Source organism: Lissotriton vulgaris, chromosome 7 (genome assembly GCF_964263255.1).
Source record: "Lissotriton vulgaris chromosome 7, aLisVul1.2, whole genome shotgun sequence".
Classification (NCBI taxonomy): Eukaryota; Metazoa; Chordata; class Amphibia; order Caudata; family Salamandridae; genus Lissotriton; species Lissotriton vulgaris.
The window spans coordinates 929,778,783-929,801,414 of NC_141695.1; the positions used below are offsets into that span (position 1 = coordinate 929,778,783).

Consider the following 22,632-nt stretch of genomic DNA (forward strand, 5'->3'; position numbering starts at 1 on the left):
GTCTCCATTCACGCTATGTTTTTGCTCTTCTTGTGGTATTTGTGCTTGCTGTAGGGAGTGTTTGTGGTAATATCAGGGAAATCCATAGCAAAAGTTGGCCCACCAGGCCATAAAACGGGCCCTCAAAACAGAAAACACGTCTGCATACTGATTTTTCAGACCAGTCCTTCTGGCACTGCTCGATGCACTGTAGGCCAGCCTCCCTGGAAGATGGTAAACAAGAATTGATGCAATTGTATTTAGTGATAATGTAAAACCTAATAGTGATTGTATGTAGGTTTAAGACAACTGTGGAGGGGTAAAGAGCGTATGGTACACAAGAGAAAACTGGCCCACTTCCATTGTAAATGCTTCATGTTATTTAAAAACATAAACCACTTTTATCAGTTTACAAAGCACTTGGAAGGGTCAAGTCAGTGTCCAGAATCTATTCTGCGGAAACTAAAATAATGAATTCCACAACAATGAGATTTGTTATGGTTTTAACCTTTGGGCAAGGGCTGATACATGCATGTAGAATGTATGTCATCTGTGTAGGAGACACCGTTTTAAGTGCAGTCTCATTCGGAGCAGCAGGAGAGCGTTATGTCCCGCCACAGTGCAGCAGCAGCACCTTCACTTTCACTGCAGGGTCTTTCAGTTCTAATATTACATTTTAAATATGTGGAATTGAATGTCAGTTACACAGCGGAATAGCGTGGGTTGGTTGCTAGCGCCAGTGGCAGGGCAAGTATTCTTTCACTTTTCGTTAAAAAATTTGCGCCTCTAAAAATGCCCCTAAGAATTTTACGCAAGCCGCCAGGGCAACTGCCTCTGTGCGCCCCCCACCCACCCTCTCACGCTGCACCACACGTACATATCCAAATTGACTTCACCCTCAGAACAGGAAACTACACTAAGATATAGGTTTCATAAATTAGTACAGAGAATATCGTTTTTTAATACCGCTTACATATGTTTTCGCATTGATAACCTTTCATACGATTGAGTGTCTAATGTGTTATTTTGCTAACTTCTAATTCCTATATTAATTTAAACCATCTGTCTTCCTGGCAAAGATCTTTATAAGGCAGAATTTTACCAGCACTGTTTGCTCCTCCTTTCTTATCCGTCTCAGTGCAGTGCTGGATGAACAATGTGCTTCTGCATTTACCAAAGCAGGCCTTCTACCTTCTAGTTTGCAGCTGCTTACACCCTCACATGGTTTCTGTGACCTCAAAGCTAACATTTCATACCATTGTTGCATTGTGTGTATTAGTCAGACAGTATACAGTAGAGAGTGTGCATGCATAACACAGGATGTCCTTATTATACATAGACTCTGGTCAGTATGCAGGTCAAGGTTTAAACCTTTTTATATGTGTGACCTGTGATCAGTTCACAGTCAAGCAATGTACACTTTCATAAATATGTCTTGTGGTCAGGGTACTGTTCTCGGACTGGATGTTTTGATAGATGTAATGTATTGCAAATGTGCAGATCTGTTACTGGAAAAGCTCATACACGTGGCCTGTGGTCAGTGCCAGTAAAGGAGTAAAACCTTTTTATTTGTGTGACTTATGCTCAATGTGTGGGTCTCAGATTGGACCTTTTCATATCTGTCACTTGTAGTCAGTCTGCAGGTCTCAGACTGGACCTATCATACATGTGACTTCAGGACCATGTGCAGTCCAAAGACTTGATCATTTCACATATGTGGCTTATAGTTTGCATGTAGGACAAACAATGGATGGTTTGATATACATGATTTATGGTCTGTGTGCAGGCCTAAGACTAGACCCTTCATGGCACATTCCCACCATAACTATGGCCTCAGCGCCTATTGTGAATGCTGCCATCTTTGCTGTTCTCTGTTGATTTGGAATTTAGTGGAGTTTCTTGTTCTCTTGAGGAGAGTAGTCTTACTGGATAGTGGTTGGCATGATGGACCCGATTAACGTATTGCCCAGTGATTGACTATGTTGGAGGAGGTGGTGGCTAAATCCTCCTACTGGTGTCTGTGTTCACCACCCTCCCTGTCTGGCTTTGCTATTCCTTGCTCCATGCAGTTGTTTCTGAATTTGTAAAGGCTGTTTCCCAACTGCTGTGCAACTTCTGCTACTCTTAGAGCTGAGATTTTCATGAAAGTCTTATAGTCTGAATTCAGCAGCGAAATAGGACGGAATGTATGAAGCTCTGTGGTTATACTGAATAAGCAGCTACCTATGTTATGCCATCTATTAATGTAATAACTGCACTTTCACAATTGCTTTATTAACCTTCCTGGTTTCTCAAATTTGCTTGAAAATGCACGATTTTTCTTCTTTTTTTTCAAAATTTTCTTGAGGGGGGTTATCCCCCCAAACCCCCTTTTGGGGTTCGGGCTCGCTCGCTAGGGTGCTGTATGCAAATCACTTTGCGCCCCACCACTTTCAAATGTCACCCACCGCCCCTGAAAATAGCCAATATTTATCTGAGTAAAAAAAGAGCAAAACAACAAAAATGCAACATACACAAGTCAAAATATGAATTTTTCAAGATTAAATCAAAATGCAGTGCTTGTAAATCAATAATTTCAACTGGGGCTATCTGGTTGCGCTTGACCAGGACATATGAAAAATGTTAGTCCGACCGTGATGGAGCGCAGGCCGGATAAAGGAGTCACGCAGACCCACTGAGAGTACCTTGGATGAGCTGGAATCATAGACGATGCGGTGTGCAGAGGAGAGGAGGCATCGTGGATAAAAGTGATGCATCGGTTCCTGGAGGTGGTGCAAGTTCGTTGAGGCTTTGGAACTTGGGGATGATGCAGTACACCAAGCAGGTGATGCATCGCTAGCTGGTGAAAGGCCTTGGTGCCTAAAAGCGATGCAGCCTTGATGATGCGTCAATGTCAAGAGAACAGTGCATCAGTTCTGTAGCATCGGTGTCGAACCCCTGGGCTGAAGGCGATGCGTTAGTTGGAAGACACGCAGGGCCAGAAATGTGTTGGAGTCAGGATGGTGCACCATGGACATCAGTGATGTGGGTCCAAGACTCACACAGAGGGGCTGCGGCAGAATCGAGGCTGCCTAGGGCCTACTTTAGTGGAGCCTTACATGTAATAAAAGGGAAAGTCTGGGGCTGACAAGTAGGTGAATTTGCCAGATCGAAATGGCAGTTTAAAACTGCACACACTGGCTCTGCAGTGGAAGAAGCTTGAAGGGCTACTCATGTGGGTGCACAATCAGTGCTGCAGGTCCAATATTATCATTTGATTTACAGGCCCGTGGGCACGTGTCGTGCACTGTATTGGGGACTTATTAGTTATTCAAATATGCCAATCATGGAGAAAGCAAATGCCATTACATTTCAGACAGCACATACACTTTAGCACTGGAAAGCAGCGGTAAAGTGCCCAGAGTCCTAAAACCAGCAAAAATTAAGTTCAGCACACAGTCAAAAACAGGGGAAAACACACCAAAAGATGCCACGTCTAACAGTGCTCTAGACAGAGTGAGAAGGCTCAAAGAGTTTACTCTGGTTGACATATTACCTAATTATTAGTTCATGAAACTATTGCTAATAAGAGCAGTGACATAACTGAAGCCCGGCCAGTGCTCCCCACTGCGGCAGGGACTTAGCCAAAGCAGGCTTGATGTTTTAAAAAATGTCTATAAACCCTTACGACAAATTGTGTCAATAATGCAGTAGACTGGAGCAGGGACCCTCTGATATTGCACAAGGGAGGATGAATGCTCAGATACATGTTGCTTCCCAGTGAATGGATTTAAATATTTTCTGGTGTGGGTGGATATGTTTTCAAAATGAATGGAGGTGTATCCAATAGGGAAGAATAATGCAGCAACTGGGGCGCAGTAGTTCAGGAAAGCCATCTCTTCAAGGCTAGGGACCCACCAGGGCATAAATAGCGATAGAAAGAGATCACTTAGTGAATAAATTTATGCTAAAAAGGTTGTTTTTTGGGGGGAATAAAATATAACATGCATACCCCATTCCCCCCTCCAACGTGAGGCCAGGAGGAGTAAATGAACTCCAAAATAAAAATAAACAAAAAACAGATTATTAGTAAAGGCAACTGATGGAACAGGCCTGAAATGCCTGATGCTCTGACTTTAGCACTGCCTGCTATGTGGCAAAGACTTCTAAAGCGATTTTGGAGACATAGCCATGGTGAAAAAAATAAAAGCTGTCTCTTTTAGTTCTAGGTGGACTGGACCACAGACGGTGAACCAACGCCATGAATGGATTGAGCAGACAAGATGCAGGGCAGCACCCCAACGCCTTAGAGCACGGTACAAGAAATTGATGACCATCTGTCACCAAAGGACCTGAGCAACACAGCAGTCAAGAAGAGGACAACCAGCCCATTTCTACGATCCATGGGGACCCATCATAAAGTGTCATAGAGACGTGACATCACCTGATGCTGTTGAGTGAAGTACATGATGCAGTCTCGAAGAAAGGTGATGGTCTGCACCCAGTGGCGTCACTGGGGGGGTGTGGGGATGCGGACCACACCGGTTGACATCATCACATGGGGTGACACCATTATGCTGCAGCCTCACCTCACCTCTGCTCTGCTTTGCTTTATAATGAACCCTGGGCCTAATGAAACATTGTGCCTCTCTGACAAGCGCAGAGGCTGCTCTCCCAGTCCCAGGCTCCTTGACGTCATCATCACTGAGTATCAGCCACACCCCCCTCTGTTGGTTACGTTAATTGATGTTGATGATGGACTCACTCTGAGCGGGATCGGATCAACAGATTAGAGCAGCCGCAGTCAGTTCCTGCAGCCACCAGCGCGCTGTACGCACTGACACAGGGTCCTAGGAAGTTGCCCTGACTAGGCCTCAGATTCGGTGGGCGCTTTGTTACCGCCAAATATTTATACAGGAGGCTCAGTGACAATTCATTAACAACGAGCGCTGAAGTGGACATGAAGTGTTATTTAAGGACACGGCTTGCGGCAATGTTAGCCTCTCTCCCAAGGATCCGTCTCTTTCTTTCTCCTGCTGCTGCCAGGCCTGGTTTCCTCTTCGAGGCATCCATCCCATTGCTTCCTCCGCACCGGAGGTCATTGAGCCCGGTGACGCCTTTGTGCGTTCGAGAAGGCCGCTTTGCCTATGTTACATTTGACGAGTGCCGAGTGGATTTATTCATGTCAGCCCCGTGACGCCTGCCCACCCTGGACTCGGAGCCCCTCTAGCATGCTTGACAGACAACTAATGTCGCCGCAGAACAAGCTGGTCGTTCCTGAGGTGAGAGCCGAGTGAGCAGCAAGGCAAATGCCTTACTCGGAATTATAATGCGAACTAAGTTTGACTTTTAGTTAATAAGCTTCTCCTGTGTTTATATCCACTGCAAGGGGCACGTTTTCGGATCACTGACAGAATTTCGACCTCAAAAATATCGACCTACAGAAATATCGAGTCAACAATATCGAAGGCAAGAATATCGACATCCTATCTACAACATGGTAAGTACAAAAATATCGAAAAAATAATATAGATGTAAAAAATATCGATGTCAAAAATATCGATTTTTTTTCTTTTAATATATAAATGTAAAATAAAGTATATAACACTAATAAATTAAATCTACATATTTAAAAGTATCTAATAATGTTTTAAATAAATAAATAATACATATATATTAATAATACATTAATGAAATATATACAGTAAATATATAATATATATGTACCGAACAATAAGTATTAATAATTATTTTACTAATTTATAAATTAATTAAATATATTCTAAATTACTAATACATTTACAAACATAAAAAAATAACATAAATAAAATGTAACTAATATAAAAAATAAAATAAACTTTTAATTTTTTTACAATTAATTATATAAAACGTTGGATAGCGTAAGGGTAAAAATTACTATTCCCACTCCAGAGAGTACAACAGTAGGGAAAGCGTTGGATAGCGTACGGGTAAAAATTACTATTCCCATTCCAGAGAGTGCAACAGTAGGGAAAGCATTGGATAGCGTAGGGGTAAAAATTACTATTCCCACTCCAGAGAGTGCAACAGTAGGGAAAGAGTTGGATAGCATAGGAGTAAAAATTACTATTCCCACTCCAGAGAGTGCAACAGTAGGGAAAGCGTTGGATAGCGTACGGGTAAAAATTACTATTCCCACTCCAGAGAGTGCAACAGTAGGGAAAGCATTGGATAGCGTAGGGCTAAAAATTACTATTCCCACTCCAGAGAGTGCAACAGTAGGGAAAGCATTGGATAGCGTAGGGTTAAAAATTAGTATTCCCACTCCAGAGAGTGCAACAGTAGGGAAAGCGTTGGATAGCATAGGAGTAAAAATTACTATTCCCACTCCAGAGAGAGCAACAGTAGGGAAAGTGTTGGATAGCGTACGGGTTAAAATTACTATTCCCACTCCAGAGAGTGCAACAGTAGGGAAAGCGTTGGATAGCGTAGGGGTAAAAATTACTATTCCCACTCCAGAGAGTGCAACAGTAGGGAAAGCGTTGGATAGCGTAGGGGTAAAAATTACTATTCCCACTCCAGAGAGTGCAACAGTAGGGAAAGCATTGGATAGCGTAGGGGTAAAAATTACTATTCCCACTCCAGAGAGTGCAACAGTAGGGAAAGCGTTGGATAGCGTAGGAGTAAAAATTACTATTCCCACTCCAGAGAGTGCAACAGTAGGGAAAGCGTTGGATAGCGTAGAAGTAAAAATTACTATTCCCACTCCAGAGAGTGCAACAGTAGGGAAAGCGTTGGATAGCGTAGGAGTAAAAATTACTATTCCCACTCCAGAGAGTGCAACAGTAGGGAAAGCGTTGGATAGCGTAGGGGTAAAAATTACTATTCCCACTCCAGAGAGTGCAACAGTAGGGAAAGCATTGGATAGCGTAGGGGTATAAATTACTATTCCCACTCCAGAGAGGGCAACAGTAGGGAAAGAGTTGGATAGCATACGGTAAAAATTACTATTCCCTCTCCAGAGAGTGCAACAGTAGGGAAAGCGTTGGATAGCGTAGGGGTATAATTACTATTCCCACTCCAGAGAGTGCAACAGTAGGGAAAGCGTTGGATAGCGTACGGGTAAAAATTACTATTCCCACTCCAGAGAGTGCAACAGTAGGGAAAGCGTTGGATAGCGTAGGGGTAAAAATTACTATTCCCACTCCAGAGAGTGCAACAATAGGGAAAGCGTTGGATAGCGTAGGGGTGAAAAATACTATTCCAACTCCAGAGAGTGCTACAGTAGGGAAAGTGTTGGATAGTATAAGGGTTAAAATAACATACTTATAAATAAACGATTTTTCTAATTATAAAAAAATAAGCAAATAAATAAATATAAACTATAGACAATACCTATACATAAATATAAAATACATGCTTAGCTAAATATATTTAACCTACAAAAATTTTAAATTAATACCATTTAATAATATTTAATTACCAATTAATAATTAATTAACAATTATGTTATTAACAATACAATTAGTTTTAATACATTATTAATTATTTAAATTTACATTACTTCCCACCATATTTCCCTATAAAACCACTACCCACAACATAACATATTTATCCATTTATGAATTAAAGAAAAATAATTAGCAAATTATTAAAATTAATTACCAATTAATTAAATTTATTTTATAATTCCTACTAATTATTAACTAATTAACCATAATTAAATTACTTCCCACCCTATTCCCCTATAAACACAAATCCCGCTACAGAACATATATATCAATTAATCAAATAATTAATTTTTTTTAAAATTAATTAATATTAATTAGCAATTATTTATAATTAATTAATAAATCCTACTATTTATTAATCTACTTACCATAATTAAATTACTTCCCACCCTATTCCCCTATAAACCCACAACATATATATCAATTAATAAATGAATTAAAATTATTTTCCAATTATTTTCAATTAATTACCAATTAATTATAATTTATTAATAAATCCTACTAATTAATAATCAATTTACCATAATTAAATTACTTCCCACCCTATTCCCCTATAAACCCACAACCAGCTCCGGTACTAAAATATACAATTTTTTTATAAATTAATTTATTATTATATAAACTTAATACACATATAATAGTAATTATTTCAAATACTTAAGTTGAACATATAACACATACATAATAAAAAACTATAAAATAATACAAATATCGATATTAGTGTCATCGAAATTAGTAACATCGATATATATGCTATCGATATTACTAACTTCGATATTACTTACATCGATATTAAGAATTTCGTTATTACTTACCTTAGGGTCGATATTCTGTCCAACGATATTCTTGCCTTCGATATTATGCTCCTTCGATATTTTCAGACTCGATATTATGGTAGGTCGATATTTCCAACTCGATATTTTGTCTGTGTACCCACGTTTTCTGGTCTCGTTTTCTCCGTAAAATCCCCATTTTAGACGTTTTCTGCCCCCATCCTGGCCAGCCTCCCCCCTCCCTGCTGTGCTCGAAGGTGAGAGCGTGTGTCTTCTGTGTCTATTTAAACTTTTCCATTCAGTGTTGCGCAAACGTATTCAAAACACATTTCATGACTTTATTTCAATCACTTTGAGAAGAGCCAAGAACTGTGAGGGAGAAACCATGGGAGGGGGGGGAAGAAAGGGGGGGGGGGAGACGACGAGGAAAGGGTTAAAAGAGCAGCAGGCGGGGGAGGGGGGTGCAGGCAGAGGGGGTGGATGGTGCAGGCAGAGAGGGAGATGGTGCAGGCAGTGGGTGAGATGGTGCAGGCAGAGGGTGAGATGGTGCAGGCAGGGGGTGAGATGGTGCAGGCGGGGGTGAGATGGTGGTGCAGGCGGAGGGGAGATGGTGCGGACAGAGGGATAGATGGTGCAGGCAGAGGGAGAGATGGTGCAGGCGGAGCGAGAGATGGTGCGGGCGGAGGGGAGATGGTGCGGACAGAGAGAGAGATGGCGCAGGCAGAGAGGAGATGGTGCGGGCGGAGGGGAGATGGTGCGGACAGAGGGAAGATGGTGCAGGCAGGGGGTGAGATGGACAGGCAGGGGGTGAGATGGTGCAGGCAGAGGGGAGATGGTGCAGGCGGAGGGGGAGATGGTGCAGGCATAGGGAGAGATGGTGCAGGCGGTGCAGGCAGAGGGAGAGATGGTGCAGGCAGAGGGAGAGATGGTGCAGGTAGAGGGGAGATGGTGCAGGCAGAGAGGAGATGGTGCAGGCAGAGGGAGAGATGGTGCAGGCAGAGGGAGAGATGGTGCAGGCAGAAGGAGAGATGGTGCAGGCAGGGGGAGAGATGGTGCAGGCAGAGGGAGAGATGGTGCAGGCAGAGGGGATATGGTGCAGGCAGAGAGTGGGCTGCAGAAAAATAGACTGACGAGGACAACGCAGGGCAGGTCCATGAAACTGCCCCTGAGCAAGACAAATGCGGACCAGGAGGAGAAGCAGATGACCGCTCACTGCGTGCCTTTAAATTACTGACAAATGTAGAAAGTGCCCGGGAACTGAGTGCATTGCATTGAGCAAACAAAATTTGTTGGACACCTAATTATGAGTGTGCTGCCGGTATCACAACAGCCTGCTGATATAATAATGATCTCATCAGGATGTATGAATGTGACAATATATGCATTTTATGCAAACACTGTGTAATGCCATCCAAAGATATGTAACCAATGTTTCCTTCATATATAAATATATATATTTTGGTTTTATACTAATGTTGGATAGGTCTATCCAAAAGGGAGGATTGTTGCAAAATATATATGAATATGCATATAAATTCATGTGTATGCACTTCAAAAGATATCATGCTTAGATATATCACATTAACATGAGGCCTGGAGCTCTAAAGGGTTTCCTATCTGACCTTGACTGGACATGCTTCAACAAGCTATTCTGTACCCCCTTAGAGGTCACTTTGCCTGTCCTGACTACATGATATTTCTTAATCTGGTTATGCAAGTTGCTTACACAGTGCCGAGCCAGCCTTCATGGTCTGCCCATATCTGGCTGTTTATAATGTGCATGGTACAGACATTGCACATCCATGTTAGTCATATTTGGCATGGTGCCTTATTCTAGTTCCGCTGACATGGCATTACTAAATGATATAGCACCCAGAAACCAGCCACTCTGGGAAGTAGCGGTCTGCGAGCCCCTACAGCAGGAGAACTGACTTCTCCCTTGCTAATTAGCAATGATGCATGTTTTTGGTACCAATAAATACATTTCACTCTGTTTCTTAGCAAACCTGCTATGTCTGGCGAGTTTCATTAATTTGCTCCTGGGAGGGTGCCAGTATTTCCCCATCACTTAGTCCCTGTTTACTTTTCATAGCATGGATGCTATGTTTCTGTAGTTTTTCTTACATTGAATGTGACTCTTTATACCAATGCATAATATTAACCTCTAGCTGCCTGGGTGAGTTCAGGTTGTAAGTGGTTGCACACAACTGGGGTGAATGAAAGCTTTGGTGTTGGAGTGTGGTAGAGGTGTGGCGCCGCGGCTAGGGCGACTGACTCTGGAATCTGGGGATCACAGTTTGATCCCCGGTACCGGCAGCAGATTAGCCCAGCACCATGTGACTTTGGGCAATAGCTTGCTTAATCTTCCCGATGGCCCCAGCGCCTAGAGACCCTTACGAGTGATTGTGCGCTTTACAAATGTGGATTATTATTATTATAGTGCCTTCAATGAGTCTTTAAAGCATTTAGATCAGTGGTCGAAGTGGGCGGGTTTTGCTGGGGACGGTGTGCCCCAATTTTCATTTAATAGAATCCGTTCCCCAACTTATTTATTTTAGAAATGCGTCTCAGGACAGCAGATATAGCCCAGGTGAGAGATAGGGCTCAGCCTTTCGGGGACGGGCGGAGTCGGCAGAGAAGGAAAAGGACTCTGTCTCTTCCTTCCTGCCCAGAGAAGACAAGGACAATGTCCACTTCTCCTGCTCTGCCGCTGACAGCTGCCCCCTTCTTCCCTCTCTTTCTGTCTTACTCCTCCTCACTTGCTAAAAACTATGACTTCAACAAAAAGCTTATATCCTTTCTTTGCTCTCCTTTCCTTTGTTTGTTCCCCTGTGAAATGGATCCAAAAAACAAAGAAACACTTTGGCTCAAAATATCATCTTTGCCTGAGATTTTTGTATTCCGAAGTGCAGCCTCGGGATGGAGAGAAAAAAGGTTAAAAATATGAAAAATAACTGAATAACTACATAAAGCAAGACAGAGTGGCCGTAAAATGTCCAGATTGGATTTATTCACAACCAAATACATTAGCACCACTTTACAGAGTTTGCCAGTGAAGCGGTACTTTGGTTTTCTCGTCTTTCTTTGAACAGCATTGTTTTACCCGGGTGGGAAAGTGCACCATTCCTGGAGGTACTGCACTACCTGGTTGATGCGTGGGATGCAAAACATTTAATGTGATCCTTATTAGCTGCTTTCCTTCTGTCAGTTTGCAGAATGTGTATTGCGGCTCTCATGTGGTCTTTTTAATCCATGCTGCTTATGTTTTTTAAGGATAAAAGCAATGGACATTGAGACTGATCCTTTCTGGGCCTGTAGTCATGTCCTTAACTTTTCAGGCAAAAACACTCATTGATTTCTGAATAATGAGTCTAAAAGCTTTAATGCAACTTGTAGTGTAGTTCCTATTTTCCCAATAGGCTCCGCGCATTGGAATAACATAAACAATAGTTTGGACGTAGGACTGAGGTCGACTAGGTCTCTATTGAATATGTTAGACTTAATTGTGTGTGCCAGCTAGCTCAGAGGTCACTAGAAACTTTCTTGAGTAAAAGAGAATGTGTTTAGCTTTCCTGAATAGACAAGAAGGGATTAGCTTCTGACAACCATATCACATGACAACTTTGTTCCCCCTGAAATAAGGAATATCTCCAGAGTCGCAGAAACAATAGATAGCTATTTTACTCAGTCAATCGTGCATGCTTTGTTTCACCAGAGATGCAGAGAAATAGAGAGACGGGCGTTTTCAATAAAAAGGTTATTTATTGAGCAGTCTTCTTTCTCATGCAAGAGAAATGAATTGCCACAATTGCAATACTTGTCATAAAATAAAGTGCGTACAGTAAAAGGAGTATTATGAAATAATACTGTAAAAGCATTTATATGGTTTCTAAGCCATAAGATACTTAAAATGGATAAAATACATACAATGATAAAATAATGACTAAACGTACTCAACTGGTGTTTCTAAGATACGCCTACCCCAGCGTACCTAACCTAAGCCTAGTACAGGGAAGGAGTAGATGAGTTACAGTTTTTGCCAACAATCTGAATTAAGAATTCTCTATGGGTCTAATCAGCTCCGTACCTTGGGTATAGAATGAAGGAGGTCTTGTATCTCTCTCTCAGGACTTGATCTCCCAGTAACCTGCGAGGGTATCAGGGAAACACTGAAGCTGTATTTCTCAGCAGGAGAAAAGACAGCGTCTCTCTCAGTGCGTCAGCAGGGAGGGTCGGCTTCATTCGGCATTCGCATCAGCAGAGCATCGGGCAAGTAGATAGCCGATCTGCTCCAAACCACTGTGTGTTGCTTAAGGCAGATGTTGGTATATTTATACCTGGAAGGTGCCGAGTTTGTCGTAAGGTTGGACATATGATGTCACTAAGAACTGGCAGTTCTTTCAGGACTCTCAGGAGTTCTAGGACAAATCAAAACAGAAGCAGGGGGAATTCCCGTGCTGCTGGAAGCTTGGTTTCTTTAAGAACGCGTTGTACTTTCTTGGAGTGTATGGGAGTAGCCTTGCCGTATTTGGACTGCATTGGCAATGACTTAATATGGATATGATTCTTATGCCTTTATAAGGATATGATTTGTTATAACCACATAAGGGCATAAATCGGGAATATCTAATTAGGGTCCTAGATGCATTCACAACAAACCATGTTGTTCCTACTTACATTTCTCCAGCATTACTTAATCTTGCATTCCCTACGAGTGTTTGCTTTTTCTTAGGATGTTATTACTTCTTTTTCAGGCAGTGTATTACTCTCGTCTACAGCATGATTTGAATTAAGTTGCATCCAGGTGTTTATAGCGGGGCACAAATGGGCTGTAGCTGAAGGCAGTGTGAGTTTCTCTCGGTGGGGCAGTATGGTGTTCAGTGGGGAGAGGATGTGATGTGCCACCATGGCTAGATTTGCCGAATTTGGAACTGGGGAACCAGGTTCAGCCTTCATGGCCAGTCCACCAGACAACTCCCCTGAGGCAATACATTACCATACTAGACCTTAGAAGGCTTCGCAAGACCGTAGAAGCCCTGTCTCTTAGCGCCAGCAGGTGGATCCTAGCTGTGGAAAGTGTGGGTTAACCTTGAAGGCATGTCCAACACAATCCATACTGAAGTTCACCACCAGTTGTGCAGGCAGACCTATGAAGCAGCACACCCTAGAGCATCAGTTAATTTCATTAAAGTCACAACCATTGGTACCTACATTGGCCTTGTTTCAGCAGTAGTAGTGCAACTCACCAGGGATTGGCAATTAAGAATTTTCACGCACATCTCACTAAGTTCACAAACTTCATGGTCTCTGTGCCTTATGATCAAGCAGTTTTAACATATACTGCCTGCTTTGGTGCCACTGGATTTATGCAGTCATGGAGGACAAATTATGCAGCAATGCTTACTAAGTTATGCAGCAAAAAAAGTCTGCAGCGTAATGCAGTAGATTTTCTGATACTTTATTATTTTGACATTTCTACATATACTAACAGACTCTGCAAAAAATGTGCCTCATTAGTACCAGTGTAACATACAAATGTATCAGTGAGAAACCTTTGCAAAGGGCCTTGACTCCGCAGCAACACTAGTAACATTTTTATTAACTTTTTTGGTGGTAAGTTTGAGTTTCAGGCAATAAAGAAAATACAATACAAACTCTATATATTCCTGTTTGGGTACGCAGGAACCTCTCCAGCCCCGGCCCAACAACCCAACATCTTCGCAATTCAACGCTAAAGTTAGTCTGTGAGGTAAATGTCCAAGGCTGCCCGGCAGGGCGAAGGCCCTTGCTAGGTACACACAAAGCCAACTCATTTTGACTGAAGAAGAAAACCCAAAACCCCAAACCCCCCTCAACCCACCCCCTCCCGGAACCGGTGTGTCATGGTTATTTCTAATGTGATTGGCACCTATGATGCTTAGGTATAGCTACTCTGCAGTGGTGTCCTCTGACCGCGATGGGTCTGTAAGTCTCAGGAGGCAGAGATATTTCTGGCATGTGACTTCATTAAATTCCAGCGCCAATAGAGCAAGTAACGGTGTCATATAGTATTGAAAGAGGACATTGATTGGGTGAAGGTTGCCTGAATGTGCTCCATACCCGCTATGTACCATAACTTGTGAAGCCACCCCGTGTGCGAAGGGCAAATCTGTGTGCCCCATAGCTTTAGGATATGTTGAATCACTACCACCAACGCCAATCCCATCTGTTTTCCTCGAACTGATTTCAAAGAGAACAAAATTGTATTGGGCAACCCCAAGAGTGTATAAGCTGGAAAACGAGGGATTTCAGTGTTGAATTGTTTGTCGATGTCGTTTAGAACCTCCATCCAATATAGCGTCACTTCTCGGCACTCCCACAACAGATGAGTCAGTGTGCCCTCCTCCTCGCCCCCTCCAGCAAGTAGGACTGCGGTCGTGATTACCCCTGTTTAAGAGGACCTGTGTTAGGTGTTAGGTACCAATAAGTTGTTACTTTGACCACTGCTTCTCTGCTCGCAGTGTTCCTAGCGGTGTGATTTGCTCTATGGTATATGGCCTGCCATTCCTGATCAGAAAGAGCTCTCCCCAGCTCCCCCTCCCAGCGTTTCTGACCTGCTGAGCACTGCTTGAGAGTCAGTGAACAGAGCATCCAGTACAGCTCGGTAATCAGTTTTCGGTCTGTCTCTTTGGTAACAAGCCATTTCTCGTAGGCCGTCAGTTTTCTACCCACTAGCTGGCGTACCTCCGGGTGCATCAACCAGTGCCTAAGCTAAAAGTACTGGTATCTTTTCGGATTGGGGAGATCGTAGAGTTGTGAAAGGTCTGAGAATTTAAGAAAGCTGTCTAGGTCAAATAAATGGCTGGCGAATTTGCACTCCGAGGTGCGCTACTGCGAAAATGCCCATCTATCCATCCCAGGTTCAAACTCCGGATTGTCCAGTAATGGCGTAAGCGGTGAGGGGAATGAGGTAAACCCCTTCTTAGTCGCGACCGCGTCCCATGCCCTCACTACTGTGCGGGTGATTGGGGATTTGTTGACATATTTCGGCCTTTCTGTTATGTTATGTTATGTTATGTTATGTTATGTTATGCTATGTTATGTTATGTTATGTTATGCTATGTTATGTTATTTCTATTTGTAAAGCGCACTGTTACCCGTGGGTGTCCTAGCGCTGAGGAGTCCTTTTGAGGCCTAAGATAGAAAAAGAATACACAAGCATTTAGGAGGAGAAAAGCCAGGTCTTTAAAGCCTTTCTGAAGGATAGTAGATTTGTCGTAGCTCTATGCTGCAGCGGCAGGCTATTCCAGGTCTTCGCTGCACATGTTACAAACCCTCTGCTTCCCCAACTGGTTTTGCGCACTTTCGGTACTACAAGGAGTTTTATTTATGATGATGGTGGTACTCTTTTAAGTACATACCATTGGAATTTCTTTTTTAGGAAGTCTGGGCCATTTCCCTGAAGGGCTTTGTGGACAAGGCACAATGCCTTGAACTGAATCCTCTGCCTAATAGGCAACCAGTGGAGTTTTTTCATCTGAGCCGAGATCGGGGCAAATCTTGAGGTCCCAGTGAGCAATCTAGCCGCCGCATTTTGAAGAAGTTGGAGTTTGTGCAGGAGTCCTTCCTGCATGGCCAGGTATAGGCCATTACAGTAGTTGTTCGTACACAATCTTTGGGTAGAAAAGGTATTATTTTCCTGCACGTTCTGAGAGTGTAGGTGGTAGTTGAAATAACCGCATTCACCTGTTCTTTAAAGTTCCGTTTGTTGTTGATCCATACCCCAAGGGTTTTTGCTTTGTTCCTTGGGGAAGGAAGGGGCCCCAGAGAGTCCGGCCACCAAGCCGGAGCCCAAAAGCTAGGGTCGTTCCCAAATATTACCACTTCTGTTTATCCGGAATTTAACTTAAGACAGGTCTGCGCCATCCAACCGCCTACTGCTGACATACAATCTGTAAGGCGTGATGCTGTTTCTACCAACGCTCCTGGCAACAATGACACCACAATTTGGGTGTTATCGGCATATGAGGTTAACGAGAAACCGTAGGATTCAATAAGTGGGGCCATTGATGATACATAAGTATTAAAGAGCGTCGGGCTCAACGAGGAGCAATGAGGCACTCCACAAGGCAGGGGAAAAGGCTTGGAAGAAAATGTCCCCATTGTGACAGTTTGTGTTCTGTTTGAGAGAAATGATTCCAGCAGTTCCCAGGCAGCACCCTGAATTCCGATCTCCATCATACGGTCCATCAATAGGGAATGATGGACCATATCAAAGGCTGCGGAGAGATCCAACATGATCATCACTGCTTTGCCTCCTTGATCCAGTATAGTCCTAATCTCCTCTGTAGATTTAATAAGGGCTGAATCGCCTCAGAAAGGGTATCCACCATAGGGCTGTCTGCGCCATCGCTCTATCCTGGAAGAGCCACCTCTTCTCCGATTCAAGCTGGCTCCATTCCACTAAGTACCTAAGTTGGGCTGCCTAAAAGTACTTTAGGATGTTAGGGATCCCTAGCCCTCCTTCGTCTGGAGGCCGTGAGAGAAGTATCTGCGCATTTGCGGCCTCTTCCCAGCCCATATGAATTGTTGTATGGTGTCTTGCAGCTTTCGGAGTGTTCCCGTGGGGGCCCAACTGGGATGGTTTGAAAAACATACAATATTTTAGGTAGGATGGACATCTTTATCGCCGCAATGCGGCCAAGGAGCAACAGTGGTTGTTGCTGCCATCTTCTCAGATCTCCTTGTATATGAGAAGTGAGTTTTGCATAGTTCAGGGAGACTGTCCGCTCTGAAGTCGGGGTTAAAGTTATCCCCAGGTATGAGATCAAATCATACGATCGGAGATCCCCATATTCTGGAGGTGTACTTTGTGGCATAAGGTCGTTGCACCCAAGGGATAAGAGCATTGATTTCCCGGTGTTAGTCTTGAAGCCAGACACATTTCCAAAGGCCTCCAGCTCTTGCACGATAGCCGGCACTGACTTCTTAGGTGCATCTAAAGCTGCCAGGATATCTGCGTACAGGCGGATGTACATCAGTACAACGCGATCCTTTTGATCACAGTACTTTACAATGCGGTTTTCACAACGCAAGTCGTTACAACGACTTGCGTTGGAGGGCGCTGGATTGAGGATTAATTTAATTTTGTATTCCAACTTCAGCCCACGTAACAGTAGGGAAGGTGTTGGAATAGAATATCAAACTATTCCTTAAGCAAGAGCACCATCCAGCGCAAGTCGTAGTAATGACTTGCGTTGTAATGGCTGCCTCGTAAAGGTCGTGTGGTGTAAACACCTCGTTGTAAAGGATGTTTCCCATACAGACTGATTGTATGTTGCTCCCCTCCAAAGGGAATACCTATTATGTTGGGGGTTATCGCAGATCCTCTGGGCTAAGGGTTCTATGTATAGCGCAAAGAGGAGGGGTGACAGTGGGCACCCCTGCCTTATGCCTCGCCGGATGTCAAATGGGTGTGAGTTTGTACCATTCACCCGTATCTACACACTTGGTTTATCATAGAAGCTTGCGACCCAGGCCCTGAAATGTTCCCCGATGCCAAAGTGTGCCAGCGAATCCCCAGTCTAACCTATCAAGCGCCTTTTCGGCGTCAATCGACAATAACATGGCATCCATTCCATTGTAGTGGGCTTTGTCGATTAGGTGCATGAGGCGTTTAGCATTATTGCTGCATTATCGATTCGGAATAAAGCCAGATTGATTTGGCTCTATGATGCCCGATAGCCGTGGACCCAATCTGGCTGCGAGGACCCCAGTAAAAAGCTTTAGATCCAGGTTGAGCAGGGAAATAGGTCTACAAGCGGCACACTGAGTAGCGTCTTTCTCTGGCTTAGGCAACACAATTATGTCTGCCTCAGCATGTCTGGAGGTATAGAACCTGGCCCCTGAAAAGAGTTGAAGAGTCAAGTTAAAATCGGTGATAAAGCGGGCAGAATGATATATAGAAGCCCGCAGAGAAGCCGTCAGGCCCCGGAGATTTCAGGGGCCTGAGACTAGAGATTGCCCCGATCACCTCCTCGATCCTAATTGGTGCGTCTAGAGCCGCTGCTCCAGAGTATTAAGAGCTGTGGTCACCACCTGGCGGAGGTAGGCCTCCCCATCTGTGTCGATAGGCTGATCTTTGCTGTAGAGAGAGGCATAAAAGTCCCTAAAAGCCTCGGCTGTCTGATCTTCGTTCGCAAACTTCTCTCCATGGGCGTCATGGATGGCGGCGATTTTAGAGTGTTGAATACGAGCTCTGAGTTTGCACGTGAGGAGATGCCCTGTTTTGTCACCACCTACATAGTATGTGTGCTTGAGCCGCAAGGCCGCATATTCAGCCCGGTCAATGTCCAGGTCTGCGAGCTGTGCCCTGGCCACCTTCAATTGCCGCCATATCCTGGGAGCACCAGTGCGACTAGGCACTCTTTCGAGTTCCGTGACGTTGGCCGTAAGTGCTTCCCTTTTTTCCTTTTGCTCCTTAGATTCCACTGCCGAGATTGCATGAGTTTCCCTGTAACCACAGCTTTAAGAGCCCCCAGAGCGCAGATAAAGGTGTGTCAGGCTGGTCATTTGTTGAGAGATAATCTGTAATGCATTTATGGAGCTGCTGGGTCACCCACTTCCTGTGCAGTAAGGATTCCCGCAATCACCATCTTCCTCTAGATGTTTTAGTGCAAGGGACTGTGAGATACACTGACACCGCATCATGGTCAGAGAGTGCAGCTGGGACAATGTCCACCTCATCTACTAATGTGTTAAGTTCTGAAGAACCAATAAAATTATCTAGCCTGGCATATGTGAGGTGCACATATGAGTAAAATGAGTAATGTGTGCTCCTAGGGTGAGCCTCCGCCAAATATCCAGTAGCCCCCTCTGCCTCATCCAGTTCCTCCCCTCAGTTGATTTTGCCCCTGTAGAGACATAGCGGTGGCCTGACCTGTCTAGATATGGATCCATAACAAGGTTGAGGTCCCCTCCCACGAGAACATGCTTATACTGAGATCTTTAAAGTTCAGACAGTGGGCCCTTGAGAAAGGTTTCCTGACCTGAGTTAGGGACATAGAGAGACCCTATAACCTTAGTTGTTCCTCCTACCCTCACCGTGTGTACCACTAGTCTTGCTTTAATCTCCACCACCTTATCACCCACTGTGCCATGGAAGTGTCTAGCAATCAGTAAACCTACCCCCACCTTCTTATCCATAGTAGAGGAGTAATACTGCTGGGGAAAGGCCCGGGATCTCATTCTATGCCAGTCTCTAGACAGCAGATGTGTTTCCTGTAAGAGATATATCGAGGCACCCGAATTCTCCAAATATGACAGAATGGCCCTTCATTTGATGGGATTATTGAGCCCCTGTGATGGTTTTACCCTCTATCAATCAGGGAGGTAGGGAGAGTTTACTGAGCAGAGTTATAACTCTTCTTATTCTAAACACACTTCTCGCAAAACTGTCTATAATTAGTTGCTATTTATTTCTTACAGACCGGAAAGTTGGAGCGTATCACTTATACACAGTGAAGGAAGAACTAATCAGTCCTGGAATACAGTCTTGGCTTATAGTCTCTCAGGGTGGGTTTTCTTCTTCTAGTTGTACTGCTTCCACACGATGACCAAGGCTGGTACTTCCCAAAAGGCAAACATAGAAAAGAAAGGACACTACAGTCACTGTCTGTCTGTATTATCTATAGCTATGAGGTGCTCCCCTTCACCAACATTCCAAAGTCACCACAAATAGTGAGGTAGGAAGGGTACTAGTTGGGAATAGGAAAGGGGTATAGTGTTCCTGGCTCAAAGGTGTGCCAAACGTTTACTAGCAAGTGCCCTCATTTGTGCCAAAACCCCCACAAACCCTTTCCCTCCAACCTCTTTTTCCACCCTTCCCTCCAGGTCACTTGCCTGGAGCTACGGCCCCCTTGGGCCGTAGCAGTGGCTATCTCGGTGTCCTGTGCCTTCAGGGAACTACCGGATACAAGCATGGTGTATGTTGGAGACTCTCTTTTTTCTCGCCGTGTCGCTTCGATTTCTCCGTCTCTTCCAGCAATCTCCGTTCTTCTCCTCTCGCCATCCGCTACCGTTCTGCCCTTCAGCCGCGCAGAAACCTCCTTCGTGTTCTCCTCTCCTCTCGCCGTGCTGCTCATCACCCCGACCCACTACACCTGGGGTAACAGTCGTTTTCCTCCTCAACTCGTCCGTTCTCTCTCGCTCTTTCCTGCGAGAGTGGGCTGCTGAATGTCGAGCCGAAGGGTGCCCAGCCGGGCGCCATCTTGAAGTTCTCAGCTTCCCCGTGGTCTGGCCAGCCTATATCACATTGCCTCTCTTTTTGAGATGGATGATCGGGCCATTCTGACACAGGGAACCTGGATAAGTAGTCCACATTTCCTTGTAATTTTCCTGGCATGTGTAAAGTCTGAAAGGAAAAAGGTTGTAAGGCCAGAAACCAGCGTAAGACTTTAGCATTGGTATCCTTATTAGTGGCTAAACAGGTCAATGGGGCATGATCTGTTACCAGGAAGAAGGTACGTCCTAACAAATAGTACTGTCGGGATTCCATGGCCCACTTTATGGCAAGACATTCTTTCTCCATTGTAGCATATCGGGTTTCTCTTGGGAATAGTTTCCGACTCAAGAATAGCACTGGATTAAGTAGACCTTAGGAATCTGGTTCTGACAGTACTGCTCCCAGTCCCCTATCTGACGCGTCGGTTTGTAGTACAAACAACTTCTTGTGTTCAGGACAAGTTAATACTGGGGCATGACATAATAATGTTTTTAAGGCCTCAAAACTCCTTTCTTGTGACTGACCCCACTTAATTTTGGCTCTGGAAGGTTTGTCCCTTAGTAAATCTGTAAGGGGGCTTGCCACTTCTGATAGTTGTGGAATAAATCTTCTATAATACCTCACTAGTCCTAAAAAAAGCTCTTACTTCTCTTCTAGTGGTTGGTGTAGGAATCTTTTGAATAGCTTCTAACTTATTTATTTGTGGTTTGAGGGTCCCCTCGCTGATAGTATACCCTAAATAATCAATCTGATGAGTTCCCAATGTGGTTTTCTTCAGATTCATGGTCAGTGCTGCCTGGGTCAAGGTGTCAAATAAGTTCTTAAGATGTTCTAAATGAGTCTCCCAATTGGGGCTGTGTACTACGATATCATCCAAAAATGCAACTGTATATTTTTGGTGTGTTAGTAGTAAAACGTCCATAAGCCTTTGAAAAGTAGCCGGAGCTCCATGGAGTCCAAAAGGCATGACCTTAAATTGATATAACCCGGAGGGTGTTGAAAAGGCTGTCTTTTCTTGAGCTGACTGGGTTAAGGGTATTTGCCAGTAGCCTTTGGTTAAATAGATGGTAGACATGACATGAGCTTCCCCCAATCTTTCTATCAGCTCATCTACCCGGGGCATGAGGTGATTATCAAATTTGGAATGAGCGCTCACTTGGCGGAAGTCTATGCAAAAACGAATGCTTCCATCCGGCTTGGGCACTAACACGATGGGAGAGTGCTAGTTACTTAGAGGGTTCAATTATACCGGATTGAAGCATCTTTTCAACCTCTTGTTCTACTGCCTCTCTTCTAGCCTCAGGAATGCGGTACGGCTTGACATTTACCACCTTTCCTGGTTGAGTTATGATATTGTGAGCCACCAAAGATGTCCGCCCTGGGTTACCTGAACTAAGCCCGGGGTACTGTTCCAGCAGTTGCTCTAACTGTTGTTTTTGGTCAGCAGATAACTTAGGTCCCATGGTTGGTATTTCTTCTTTCTCAGTAACATCAAAACTCTGGGGTAAGTCTAATGTTTTATTGATTGTTACATGATTAATCGCTTGCACTGCCTGCTGGGCTTGGGGAATAGCCTTGGGTTCCTCCCATTTCTTTAGTAAGTTAATGTGATAAGTCTGTCCTATTTTATTGGTATGTGGTACAGCAATTCTATAGGAGACTGGAGTTACTTTTTGCAAGACAGTATAGGGTCCTTGCCATGTTGCTAACAATTTCTTATCAGAGGAGGGCAGGAGTATTAAGACCTTGTCTCCTACCGTTAATTCGCTCATGTGGCTAGAACGATCATACTGGGTTTTCTGTCTACCTTGGGCTTTTTCCATGTTCTGGTGAACAGTGTCCCATAGTGTAGCTAGTGTCTCTTTTAAATTCTGCATGCACCCCAGTAAGGGTTTGCCCTCATCTTCCTCCTCTGTCCATTGTTCAGCTGCCATGTCTAATAAAGTGCGGGGTTTCCTCCCAAACAGAAGTTCAAAAGGAGAAAATCCTGTTGATTTGTGTTCATGTGTTCGAATTGCAAACAGCACCAAGGGCAACTTCCTGTCCCAGTCCTTTCCTGTCTCTCCTATCAGTTTCTTGAGTATAGTTTTAACAGTTTTATTGTACCTTTCCACCAGACCATCCGTCTGGGGGTGATACACTGCTGTTC

The 22,632-nt window shown here is 44.1% G+C and overlaps 1 protein-coding gene across 1 annotated transcript in view; it reads right to left on the reverse strand.

The window, feature by feature from the left end:
* Positions 1-17,238, reverse strand: part of LOC147702692 (uncharacterized) — a 148,333-nt gene extending 131,095 nt beyond the window's left edge. The window contains exons 1-2 of the mRNA XM_086929433.1: positions 17,039-17,238; positions 15,358-15,394 (exon numbers count right to left, since the gene is read on the reverse strand). Of these exons, the coding sequence (XP_086785559.1) occupies positions 15,358-15,394; positions 17,039-17,238 (237 nt within the window). The remainder of the gene's footprint in view (positions 1-15,357; positions 15,395-17,038) is intronic.
* Between the last annotated feature and the right edge of the window lie 5,394 nt (positions 17,239-22,632).